Source organism: Perognathus longimembris, chromosome 2 (assembly GCF_023159225.1).
Source record: "Perognathus longimembris pacificus isolate PPM17 chromosome 2, ASM2315922v1, whole genome shotgun sequence".
NCBI classification, from domain to species: Eukaryota; Metazoa; Chordata; class Mammalia; order Rodentia; family Heteromyidae; genus Perognathus; species Perognathus longimembris.
This window is the reverse complement of record NC_063162.1, coordinates 29,045,019-29,057,937: the sequence shown is the minus strand read 5'-3', so window position 1 is coordinate 29,057,937 and position 12,919 is coordinate 29,045,019. Positions and strand designations below refer to the sequence as shown.

Genomic DNA, 12,919 nt, shown 5'->3' with positions numbered 1-12,919 from the left:
TATTATTTGGAAGGCACTGAACAGTTTGAGGTGAATGACTTAGATATGCCCAACATTGCAAATGTTGTAAGAATTCTTAAAGTTATTTAACTTTGGAATAATACCAATGTTTTTAGGTTCTTCCCAAATAGGTCAACTTTCAGACTTTAGCTGAGAGCAAAACAACAGGATCCAACTGTTTAATAATTATTTCTCCTGTCTGACCTCAATCACCAGAAAGGCAATCTGCTCTCAGAGGACGCAGGGCCGAGAACCAAAATCAAGAATATTCCCTCTCTGGACCAGTTCTCCCTGGTCATGTCAACCTCAGCAATGAAACAAGGACAGCAGAACCAATGTACTATATACAGTTCTATATTATCATGCTGAGCTATAAGACAAAGAACAAAAACGTGGAGGTTGTGGACACAGTAAAAATCTGTTCTATTCAAACCCTAACATTTCTCTTCAATTTTCAGTAATAAGTTTCAGTAAGGTATTGTAAATGTAATATACATACAGAGAAGGTAGTCAAGAATAGTGATCCAGAGACCATCAGATGTAAAATATGACTGAGAGAAACAAAAATGTCTACCTTAGAAAAAAGAAACTGACAGTCTTTTAAGTACCAAAATAAAGATATCACAGTGATAAGGTAATTTGCTATGCTTTTTAACACTGCACTGACTGGGAGAGAGCAAGGAAAGGGGCAACATTGTCCAAAAAGAAATGTACTCTTTACCTGACTGATGTAACTGTAACCCTTCTGTACTCTATGATAACAATAAAAAATTTTAAAACTTTATCGACCAATAAAGTTTGCAGGAGATCAAGTGACATGATAGAAGAAAAAAAATTAGCTGAGAATGGCGCATCTCTAATTCCAGACACTGGCAGGCTGAGGCAGGAGAACCTTGAGGCCATCTTGGCTACACTAGTGAGTTCCAGGAAAGCCTTGGTTACTTAAAGAGACTTGTGTGAATCCTGTCTCTCCTCCCCCTAAAAGTTAAGAAGCACCTAGGTCTACAAATATATAGAATTTTCTTAAAATAAATAACCTTTCTCAATGGGTGCTACAAAAGACAAATGAGCAATTCTATGGCTATCTCAAAACAGTAGTCAATAAAGTTTCTCTAAAAAGATCTATATGCCACATATAATCTTTTAAAAATATAAAACTAGGGCTAGGAATGTAGCTTAGTGGTAGAGTGCTTGCCTAGCATGCATGAGACCCTAGTTTGATTCTTTGGTACCACATAAACAAAAAATACATAAAAATGAAACCTAGCTATTCAGGAGGCTGAGATCTGAGGATTGCATTCTGAAGCCAATCTGAGCAGGAAAGTCTGTGATACCCTTATTTCCAATTAATCAACAAATAGTTGAAAGTGGAGCTGTGGCTCAAGTGGTAGCCAAGCGATAATGTGAGGCCTTCAGTTGAATCCCAGTACCAGCACAGGGAAAAATAAATAAACTATCATTAGCTCATGGGCCATAAAAAACAGGTAGTCTGCAGACCCTGTAGGAGTGCTAATATAAATATGAATTTCACATGTTAGTAAAACTTTATTATAACTTCTTAAAAATGTAACAAGTACGGTTAATTTTAGTTGATTATAAAATGGTATAAGATGTAAATAAAATAATAATAACAATTATTGTTAGTTAGTGCTGGTGCTGGGACCTGAACTGAGGGCCTGGCCTTAAGGTTTTTTGCTCAATGCTGCCACTCTGCCAACTGAGCCACAAGTCAACTTCTGGCTTTTTGGTGCTTAATTGGAGTAAGATTCTCATAAACTTTTTTTGCAAAGGCTGGCTTTGAACTGTGATCCTCAAATATCAGCCTTCTGAGTGCTTTTTTTGTAGCTTGTTTTTTGTTTTTTTGGTGTTTTTTTTTTGTTATTGTTTTCGGTTAGTCTTGGGCCTGAGCACTGTCCCTGAGCTCTTCAGCTCAAGGCTAGCACTCTACCATTTGAGCCACAGTGCCACTTCTGGTTTTCTGGTGGTTAATTGGAGATAAGAGTCTCATGAACTTCCCTGTCTGGGCTGGCTTTGAACCACAATCCTCAGATCTCAGCCTCCTGAGTATCTAGGATTACAGGTGTGAGCCACCAGCACCCAGGTCAGCCTCCTGAGTGTTAGGATTATAGCGTGAGCAACTGGTACCTGGCTTAGTATGAATTTGTCCTTAATATGAAATTACTATTTTTTTTAAGTCATGGGGCTTGAACTCAGGACTTGGATGCGTCCCTGAGCTCTTTTTGCTTAAGGCTAGTGCTTTACCACTTTAAGCCTCAGTTCCGCTTCTGGCTTTCTGGTGGTTAACTGGAGATAAAGAGTCTTATGGACTTTCCTGCCTGGGCTGTGGCTTTGAACCGCAACCTCCAGCTCTTAGCCTCCTGAGTAGCTAGGATTATAGGCATGAGCCACCAGTGCTGAGCTATAAAAATTAATTTTTAATTAAATATTTTGTGAGCGAGGCATGGTGGTATACCCCTAAAGGTGAGAGATGACAATCCCAGAACATGATAAACTGAGGCAGGAGGCTCAATCAACCTGAGCTACACAGGGAGACTGTCTTTAAAAACATGCTTTTTCTCTGGACAGAATTAACAGAAGAATGTTAAAAGCAAAGAAGCATCCTTCTATTTAGTGAGCAACTTATTTCAGGGATTATAGGGTGGGGAGGGGTACAGGTGATAAAGAAACTTAGTAAATGGAAACTACTTGCCATCCACAGGCTAAGCTCTAATTTGATTCCTGGACAAGGTATAAGAAGGACAAGTGTTTTGACTCCATCTTCTGGTTTGTAACATTATAAAATAACATATATAAAAAGGCCATCCTGGTATCCCTCAAACATAACTACACAATATAACACAGAAGAAAGCTTTCTTTTCAATCCAAAACACTCTGCTATGTAAATGTAGGAATACACCTAGATTGTCATCAGGAAAGAATCCTTAGATTCTGCAAATGATACACTATGAACAGACACAGGAATATCATGTTATCCCCTTCTAAGTCATCAAAAGAGCCTCTCAAAAGAAAGAGAAGAAAGATCTTATAAGAATCTTTTGTAGGGCTGGGAATATGGCCTAGTGGTAGAGTGCTTGCTTCCTATACATGAGGCCCTGGGTTTGATTCCTCAGCACCACATAAATAGAAAAAGCCAGAAGTGGTGCTGTGGCTCAAGTAGTAGAGTGCTAGCCTTGAGCAAAAAGAAGCCCCTGGTTCAGGCCCTGACTTAAAGCACCAGGACTGGCAAAAGAAAAAAAAAGAATCTTTTGCTAGGAGCTGGGAATGTGGCTTAGGGATAAGTGCTTGCCTACCATGCATAAAGCCCTGGGTTTGAGTCCTCAGCACCACATAAACAGAAAAAGCTGGAAGTAGTGCTGTGGCTCAACTGATAGCATGCTAGCCTTGAGCAAAAGGAAGTGAAGGACAGTGCTCAAACCTTGAGTACAAGCCCAGAACTGGCCAATAAATAAATAAATAAATAAATAAATAATCTTTTACTAGTTTTCCCTCTAATCCCACATAAGCTAAGTCACTTAAGTATAGATATAGATAAAGGTAATTTGGTATAATTTCTTTCTTCAACCATTAGATTTTCCAAGTCTGGAGTTCATAAGATTTATAAAACTACACAGCTACAAAATCCAAATAAAATGTAACTTTAGCCTTTTCCTTTACTGTTGCTGACATTCCTCAAAACCCCAGTCCATTTCTCTCAAAATAAGGAAAGGTTAGCAGAAAGTTCATCTATACCAGACTCAAAGGATTATGCTGACAATTAAGTAGGGGCCATGAAACAGTGTGCTCCTAGAGGAAGCAAAACACAATTCTAGTTACTGTAATCCTAGGTATTGAGGAGGCTGAGATCTGAGGATCATGGTTTGAAGCCATCCCAGACAGGAAACTCTTTTATATCCAATTATTCAACAAAAAGCCTGAAATGGAGCTATAGCTCAAGTGGTACAGCACTGGCCTTGAGCAAAAAGGCTGAGGGACAGTCAAATGGTACCAACCTTGAGCAAAAAAGCTAAGGGACAGCACCAAGACCTTGAGTTCAAGCCCCCAGACCTTGAGTTCAAGCCCCAATACTGGAACACACACACACACGCACACACACACACGCACACAAAAGAGAAAACAAAACAAGAAAAGCAACAATCTGTGTTGGTATGTGTTCCTACTTAGGAAACAGTTAACAGCTATTTCAAGAACTAAAAGACTGCCTTATTTTGAACTGCTAGGCTTCTTCCTCAACAGGCAAGCAGCAGAGACATTTTCAGGGCATTACCTTTGGGAGGAAAATAGGACTTGCTTTCTGCTTTGTGAGGCCAGTCTACCACCAGAGGCCCAAACCTGCGAAAACTGGCAGTGATCTCATCTACAAAACAAAGAAGGAAGGTTAGCAAAAGAGGAAAAAAGCATTGTAATAAGAATAGCTCAAACATGTCTTTTTACTTTAAAAAGTTATAAGGAATATTTTCTAAAGCATTTTTTCAGATGTCAAATCTACAAAGTGAAATAGCATTGCTTAGGTATACAGTTATTCACTTTTAACCATGCAAAGTGTGCTTGTAGCTATAGTTCATTTCCTTTAACTGTCAATAAACTTGACATTGGAAACTAGAAGACAAAAATCTAGCACTAGCTAAATGAGCTCTATGTCAACTTAAAGGGATTCTAAAACTAAGAATGTTCTCTCCCTGCCCCCCGTCTCTTTTTAAGGCAAAGATACAAAAGGCAGTTAAAATATAGCTTTACTTGCAGCTGAGTGCCAGTGGCTCACATCTGTAATCCTAGCTACTCAGGAGGCTGAGATGTGATGGTCATGGTTTGAAGCCAGCCTGGGCAAGAAAGTCCATGAGACTCTTATCTCTAATAAACTGCTCAGAAAAAGACAGAAGTGGACCTGTGGCTCAGTGGTAGAACACCAGCCTTAAGCAAAAAGGATCTCAGGGACAGCACCTAGGCCCTAAATTCAAGCCCCAGAACCAGCACACACATGCACATGCGCACACACACACGCACGCGCGCGCACACACACACACACAAATAATATAGTTTCACTTGTTTGGAATCTTTAAGATTATTATAAATATAAATACAATTCTTTTGATGACAAATGAGGACATTCGTTATGGTAACTATTTGATGATAAGAAAATGCTAATGGTCCATCATCTATCTCTCATACCTAAATAGTATACATTTTATAATGAAAATGTATATAAAAATTGCAGCCCAATTAATTTATATTCTCCTTCCAACTCACAGAAGAAATTGCAACCTGGTTCCTACTTAGCTTTGGTTATCTACAATTTTAATGCAGTAAGTCTAAAAGGAGAATATCTCTTCATGAAACTAACAAACCATGATAAACTAGAAAAGTGTTAAAGTGAGAACAGGCTTGCAAAACAAGCCTGCCTTAATATTTCCATTTCACATCTAGTTATTTTGAACTAGAGCGGTTTTTCCTTTGTTAGTGTTGTCATGATTACATTTCATTCATACATTCAACGAATATTCACTGACAACATACCATGTGTTTAAATGAATGTTTTAATTGGCTTTAGGCATAAATGAAAACTCACTTTTCCTTTGGATTAAATAATCACAATAACATTAAGAGAAATTCTAATTAGTCTTCATTCTTCTAAACAAAGAGGTGAGGGCAGAGGGGTATTAGAGTTGGAATTTGGGGCCTCATGCTTGCTAGAAGGTGCTCTATCACTTGAGTCAAACTCCCAGCCCTTTTTTTTTTTGTTGGTTGTGTGGCTTGAACTTGGGGCCTAGGCCCTGTCCCTGAGCTCTTTTGCAGCCACAGTGCTACTAACAGCTTTCCAGTGGTTAATTGGAGATAAGCATCTCATAGATTTTCCCTGCCCAGGCTAGCTTTGAACCACAATCCTCAGATCTCAGTCTGCTGCGTAGCTGGGATGGCAGGCATGAGCCACAAGCTCACAGCTATGTTGGTGGTTTTTTAGCTGATAAGAGTCTTGCTTTACACCTGGGCTAACCTGAACTACAATCCTCCCACCTGTGTTTCCCCATACAGCTGGGATGACATACCACTCTGCCCAGTCATTGGATGAGATGGAGGCTAACAAATTGATTGCCTGGACTAGCCTTGAACTGCAATGTCTGAGGCTAATGTCTGCAATGAGTGAGGCTATTAAAAGTTTGAACAACAGCACTTGACCTGAAAAATGCTTTTCAAGAGCAGATTTTTTTTCCAGTCCTGGGGCTTGAACTCAGGGCCGGGGCACTGTCCCTGAGCTTCTTTTGCTCAAGACTAGCACTCTATCACTTGAGCCACATTGCCAGTTTCAGCCTTTTCTGGTTATGTGGTACTGTGCAATCAAACCCAGGGCTTCATGCATGTTAGGCAAGCACTCTGCCACTAAGTCACATTCCCAGTTCTGACTCTGAGTTCTAACTACACCTGGACAGATTATTTCTCAATGATTCTTCATTTTCTCATCAATGAAATGCTCATGGTACATCTTATAAAACAGTGACAAGGACTAAATGTGATAGTATAACAAGCACTCAGCACAATGATGGACTTTAAGTAGAATTTCATTATGTACTGGCTCTTATTATCTGAAAATCTGCCCTAAAATCAACAAGTGAAAACCTTTTGAGACTACTGCATTATCAAACATGGGTAAGCCTAATGCATGTAGCCTACTACTTTCTCACTTTCTCATTATTAAAGTATACTCACCTCCTACACATTCATATACAAGTGTCTAAAAGCTGACCTGGGGTGACGTCAGGGTCAACTGATAGAAAGTACAAACCTAGCCTTTGTAAAGTTATCAATGAATTAATAGTACCTTCATCGATGTCAGGAGGAAGACCTCCAACAAACACCTTTCTGGAGTAGCGTTCTACTCGTTCCCCATTTTGACAACGAGTGGGAGAACTTAAGCCAGATGACAAGGCCTGATCGCCATGGCTGTCATCCAAAAAGGCGTCTTCAAAGGGGAAGAGAGAAGATCGACCTGAAACAAAGACGGAGTTTCTATAATTAGAATGATTTACCTGGGGAGCAAATGCTATATTAGAAGCTCAAATGTCTCCTTAGCTGTGGTTTTTCCAATAAAATACAAAAGAAGATTACCAGGTTTACACAAGTTTATACCACTGTTTTTGAATAAGGATATGTACAACACTGTGATGACAGGACTGATAGCTAAGAATCAAAATTACAACTGTTTTCCTAGCTAAGAAGTCACTCCATTTTAATTATATGGTCTCTATTGTGGCTGCTAGGAGAATATTTAGCAATTATTTTTTGTTTCTTTAGTCATTTCATCATCTTTTTTTTTTTTTGTTGCCAGTCCTGAGGCTTGGACTCAGGGCCTGAGCCAGGGGCTTCTTTTTGGTCAAGGCTAGCACTCTACCACTTGAACCACAGTGCCACTTCTGGCTTTTTCTATATATATGGTGCTGAGGAATCGAACCCAGAGCTTCAGGTATATGAGGCAAGAACTCTACCACTAGGCCATATTCCCAGCTCCTCTTCAGTCATTTCTTAAAACACATGGAAAAAATAGTACATATGCACAGATTTTTATCGGCTCTTGATGATGACCTAATGACTTAATTCAGATAAACAGCCCTAATAGTCAGGGGATAATATAATTTCATGACAAAGCTAATAACTTCAAACAATAGAACTGAAGACTGAGTTTTCCCTCTCATTTTAAGCTCATTCACTTTGAAAGTAAACATAGACAATGTAGAGAGGAGCAAGGAAAATACATAAATTAAGAAGGAGTATAGATATACTTATGATAACTCTTTATCTAGGTTGATTTTATCTTGTTCAAAAATATATGAAAAGAGCCAGGCACCACCCAGCTACTTATAAGCTGAGACCTGTAGGAGACTGTGGTTCAAAACCAGCCTGGAAATAAAAGTCTGCAAGACTCCATCTCCAATTAAATAGTGAAATGCTGGACTGGAAGTGTGACTTAAATGGTAGGAGTGTTAGCCATAAGCAAACTAAGTGAGACTGGGAGACTTTTAGTTCAAGATCCAGTAGCAAAGCACACACATTAGAGGGCTAAAGAGTTATTGTCAGTGTTAACAAGTATAACTTAAATTTCTCACCTACTGACATTACTATAAGAGTTTGTTAACAGATACAGCACAATATAAACAAAAAAGAGTCACCACATGAGTGTAAACAGGGGGACTATTTGGGGATGGGAACCAGAAGTAGTGAGGAAGGTAAAGTAGAGGGTGAATAGGAGTGAACATGAATGAACTAGTCAGATACATGTGCAAATTTAAAACTGTCTTTAAAAGGGTAGGGGTACACTGGATACTGTATATACTGCTATTAGAACTAGGGAAGTGAAAGGGAATATCAAAATCAAGAGACAAAGGATAAAAAGACAAACGACTCCAAAAGCAATACTTGCAAAACCATTTGGTGTAAACCAACTGAACAACTCATGGGGAGAAGAGGAGAAGGGGGAGGGGGGAGGGGGAACGAGGGAGGAGGTAACAAACAATACAAGAAATGTACCCAAGGCCTAATGTATGAAACTATAACCCCTCTGTACATCACTTTGACAAAAAAAGAAAAAACCTAAAAAAATAGATAAATAAAAGGATAGGGGTAATGAAGAAGTAATAGAGCAAGGTGCTAATTGCTCATGCCTGTAATCCTAGCTACTCAGGAAACTGAATTCTGAAGACAGCAGTTGAAAGTCCAGCCTGGACAGGAAAAGTCCATGAGACTCTTATCTCCAACTAAGCACCAAAAAAGCAGAAGTGGAGCTGAGGTTCAAGTGGTAGAGTGCTAGCCTTGAGAGTAAAAACAAAAGCTCAGAGACAGCACCCAGGCTCTGAGTTCAAACTCAGGACTGTCAAAAATAAATTAATAAAAAATCATAGAGGGGTAAATTTGATTAAAGTACATTTTTATGTAGATATGGGAAATTATGATGAAATCCCTTTGAACAATATATGCTAATAAAAAGGAAGCAATATATAGATATATAACCATACATAATCAATTCTTTTTATTAGCAGTAGTGTGCTATACAGTCATTGTGAGTGAATTATAGAATACTAAACTGCAGCTTCCAGGGTTAATGCAGGATCACATTTCTGTGAACTTCTGGACACTGTTTTACAATTTCATTGGCAGATTGATATATATTCTTTTTTACATGTGTTTCTATTTAAAGATACCTTGTTGGCTGGGTATAGTGATACATGCCTGAAATCCCAGCTCCTAGGAAATAGAGGATCATGGTTTGAGGCCAGCCACAGCAAAAAAAGTTAGCAAGATTCCCATTTCAACAAATAAGCTGGGCATAGTGATACATATCTATAACTGTGCTATGCAGTTGAAATAAGCAGGATAATTTCATTCCAATTCTGGCTCCAGGCAAGAAAGTAAGACCCTCCAAAAAAAACTAAGGCAAAAAAGGGGGGAGGAGGAGACTGGGGGTGGTTCAAGGGACAGAACACCTGCCTGGCAAATGTAAGGCCTTCAGTTGAAACCCCAGTACCTCAAAAGAAAGGAAACAAAGAAAGAATGATAAAGAAAGAGAAGGAGAGAGAGAGAAAGAACTCACCGTATTCAGTATGTTATTAGCTTATTAACATTTATTTTATGGACAACAGTTCTACCTAACCTATGCCAGAACAAAACATGGTTACTGTACATATTTTCTCCATAAGGAACATTACAGCCTTCTGCATCTTCTTAGGAACTTTTTACAGCTCTCCAGGTGGCTAGAGGTCATTTTAAGCAGTAAAATCCCTAACAAAACCCCATGAAAATGCAAAACACTAAACAGACTATGAAATGTACTTTTGTTCATGAGAAGTTATGTAGGCAGAAATTAACTTTATTTAATATGAACTGGGAACATCTCAGTTGAGGCTTTTGCCATGTCTATGTCCATGACTGTCTATGAAAGTATCATTGAGCACTGACTGATTTGCAGGGCGGGGAGGGGGTTATAAATATATTTTAGCAAGTAGAAGATGAGCTTGTAAATACAGAACCTGCCAAAAATGAGAATTAACTGTATATCTACCTAATGATAAGGATAATTAGTGCATTTTATATGTACTTAAAATGTAGATATTTAAGCTGCGTACAGTGGCTCATGCCTGTAATCCCTGCTACACAAGAGATTGGGAGAATCAGTTTTAGGCAATCTGGGCAAAAAATGCCCTCCAGAACACATCTTAACCAATAAGAAGTATAGTGGCATGCCCCATCATCTCAGTTACATAGGAAGTATCAGTAGAAAGATTGTTGTCCAGGTAAAGAGCAGGACCTTATCCAAAATAACAGACCCTATTCAAACATTTAGCTGACACAAAAATAGGTGGGCAGGTAGATCAAGTGATAGAGCACCTGCCTAGCAAGCACAAGGCATTGAGTTTGAAGCCTAGTACTGCAAAAAAAAAAAAAAAAAAAAAACAAGGTAGACAATTAAACCCCAAATAATACAATAAATCAACAAGAATGCTCTTAAATGTTTTCAAGTAGCCTATTTCAATTTCTATTTGATGAGATTCAATTTACCTTCACATAGAGTCTGTATGCTCAGATTTTAATAAAAATACTATCATTTAATTTTGTAAGAAAATAATGCTGTTTGACAAAATCCAAGTTTATAAACAAACCATTCCCACTATCTGTGAGTTCCTGGCAAAATATTAGGTTCTATTCAAAAAATGAACTATCTTGAATGCTATAATTTTTGAGAAAAAAGAAAAAATTCCCCTCCAAAAAACATGGATATATTTTTCAAAAATAAAAGGTATCTTCATTTAGTATATCTTGTCTAAGTTCCCCTGAAATCTAGGCTTTTCTGGCAAACAACTGTGTGGTTATAACTAGTCTTAGAAAAATAATAAACATTTTCTTTCACACACAAAAAAGTGGCTGTTAATATAACTACTTTATAAATAACCCAGTGGTATAAGAAAGGTTTTGTTCTGATGAGTTAGTAAATAAGAGGGCCAAGAAGGGAGAGAAAGAACAAAAATACTTTTTGTTCAGCAGTTCTCAGCTAGAAAGAAACAACAATAACAACAACAACAAAAAAACCACCAAAAAAATAAAAACAAAAACCAACAAAACATCAAACTGTTTTTGTCTGGCTGGAACAAACAAGGAACAGTCAATTCTCATTCCTTGATCCATAGAAACCACAGACAAAATGAGCTTGCCCAAGACAAGCATTGACATTGGCCAAAAGCACACAGGCAAAGCTTTGATGCATCCTCCATGATCTGGATCTCAAGCTTCCTTTGCGCCAGGCTTATGTTCAATCACTTCACACACAATGCTCCTACTCCTGCCTCCCACTCTCTGCTCTAGGAACATGAGAGGCGAAAAACAAAAGCTGGTGGAGCAGAGTAAAGCAACTAAATAATTTAAGAAAATGCTGCTCACTCCAGAGATTCCAATCCAATGTTAGGACATAAAAGGCTGGCCAGGCACAAGGGCTCATGCCTGTATCTCCAGCTACTCAGGAGGCTGGGGAAGGATTGAGTGTGAAGTCAAATTAGCAAGACTCTACCTGAAGAGAATAAGTCAGGTGTGGTGGTGCACGACTGTCATCCCAGCTAAGCTGGTAGCATAGGTTAGAGGATTGTGGTCTGAGGCTGAACCCATGTAATAACTCAAGACACTTACTGGAAAAAATAACTGAAGCATAAAAGGGCTGCGAGTGTGATCAGTGAAAAACACTTGGGGAAATATTTATTCATATACTGAAGCAACAAATAAACAAGATACTTCCCTGACAGTCTGATGATGGGGATAGTACATAAGTCATTGTAAAGGAGATAAATTTGGAGGAGGGAAGAGAGACTTGGAGAAAGATTTTGTAGGTGGGCAATTTTCAGCAGCATCTTGTGAGGGCAAGAGATTCTAAGACAAAGAAAAAGAATCCATAGAGAAAGTAACTGCAAAACAGCTTAGTCTTTCCCTCCACACCTGTTCCTAAAGCATCCCCCAAATCAAAATACAAAGGATCTCCACACACAGTCAAGACATCTAGGAACATCCTCCATACATCTCCCCAATGAATCCCTACCAATTCAAAATCCAAAACTAACCTTCCCTTTGAGTCCTACACCTCTAGTACTTATACCCTGGTCCAAACCACCATCATTTTCCCCTGGCCTCAGTCTAAGTGCACATCTACAGCCTCTTTTAGTCCACTGTCTTACCTGGTACAATACCCTGTCAACACAACAATCAAAGCCACTGCTTCCAAACATTCATGTGAACATGCAACTATACTCCTCACTTTCAAAAGCTCTCAGTGATATTCCATTGCTTCTTGGATCAAAACCATCACTGTGAGCTTCCATCACATTGTGGTTGCTGCCTTCCACACACCCTTCCCCCACTCTCTTTTCAATAGTACTAGGATTTGAACTCAGGGTCTTACAATTGCAAAGCAGGCATTCCTGCTATGTGAGTCACTCTACCAATTCCCTTTTTGCATTCATTATTTTTGAGTTGGGGCTAGCTGTATGTCTGGGTCAGCCTGGACTGTGATCCATCCATTTGTGCTTCCTTTTGTTGCTAGGATGACATGTGCATGCCACTGCATTAGCCATTGTGCTTCCCTTCCTTGTCTCCCCTCCTCATAGTTTGGGATGACTGGTGCATTCTACCATGCCTAACCATTGGCTGAGACGGAGCTTCTCTGTCTGTCTGTTCTGGAGTTGTAACCCTGATCAACCTTCCAAGTTGCTAGGATTACAAGCTTGACCCTCCCCATCCAGTCCCCTCTTGCTCAGTAATCTCCAAATCACAGAGACCTCCTTTGTATTTCCTGATTATTCCTGTCTTGCCACAGGTGCTAAAGACAAGGAACTCCCTGTATTCCTTTCAAAAACAAAATCACTCCTTTCTCAAATCC

General features: G+C 39.0%; 1 protein-coding gene across 10 annotated transcripts in view; it reads right to left on the bottom strand.

Annotated features, from left to right (window-relative positions):
• The window catches only part of Cpeb3 (cytoplasmic polyadenylation element binding protein 3), a 189,075-nt gene that overhangs the window by 63,162 nt on the left and 112,994 nt on the right, over positions 1 to 12,919 (bottom strand). For all 10 annotated transcript variants that reach the window (XM_048338707.1, XM_048338705.1, XM_048338706.1 and 7 more), the window contains 2 exons: positions 6,833 to 7,000; positions 4,286 to 4,375 (listed from right to left, as the gene is read on the bottom strand). In XM_048338707.1, the coding sequence (XP_048194664.1) occupies positions 4,286 to 4,375; positions 6,833 to 7,000 (258 nt within the window). The remainder of the gene's footprint in view (positions 1 to 4,285; positions 4,376 to 6,832; positions 7,001 to 12,919) is intronic.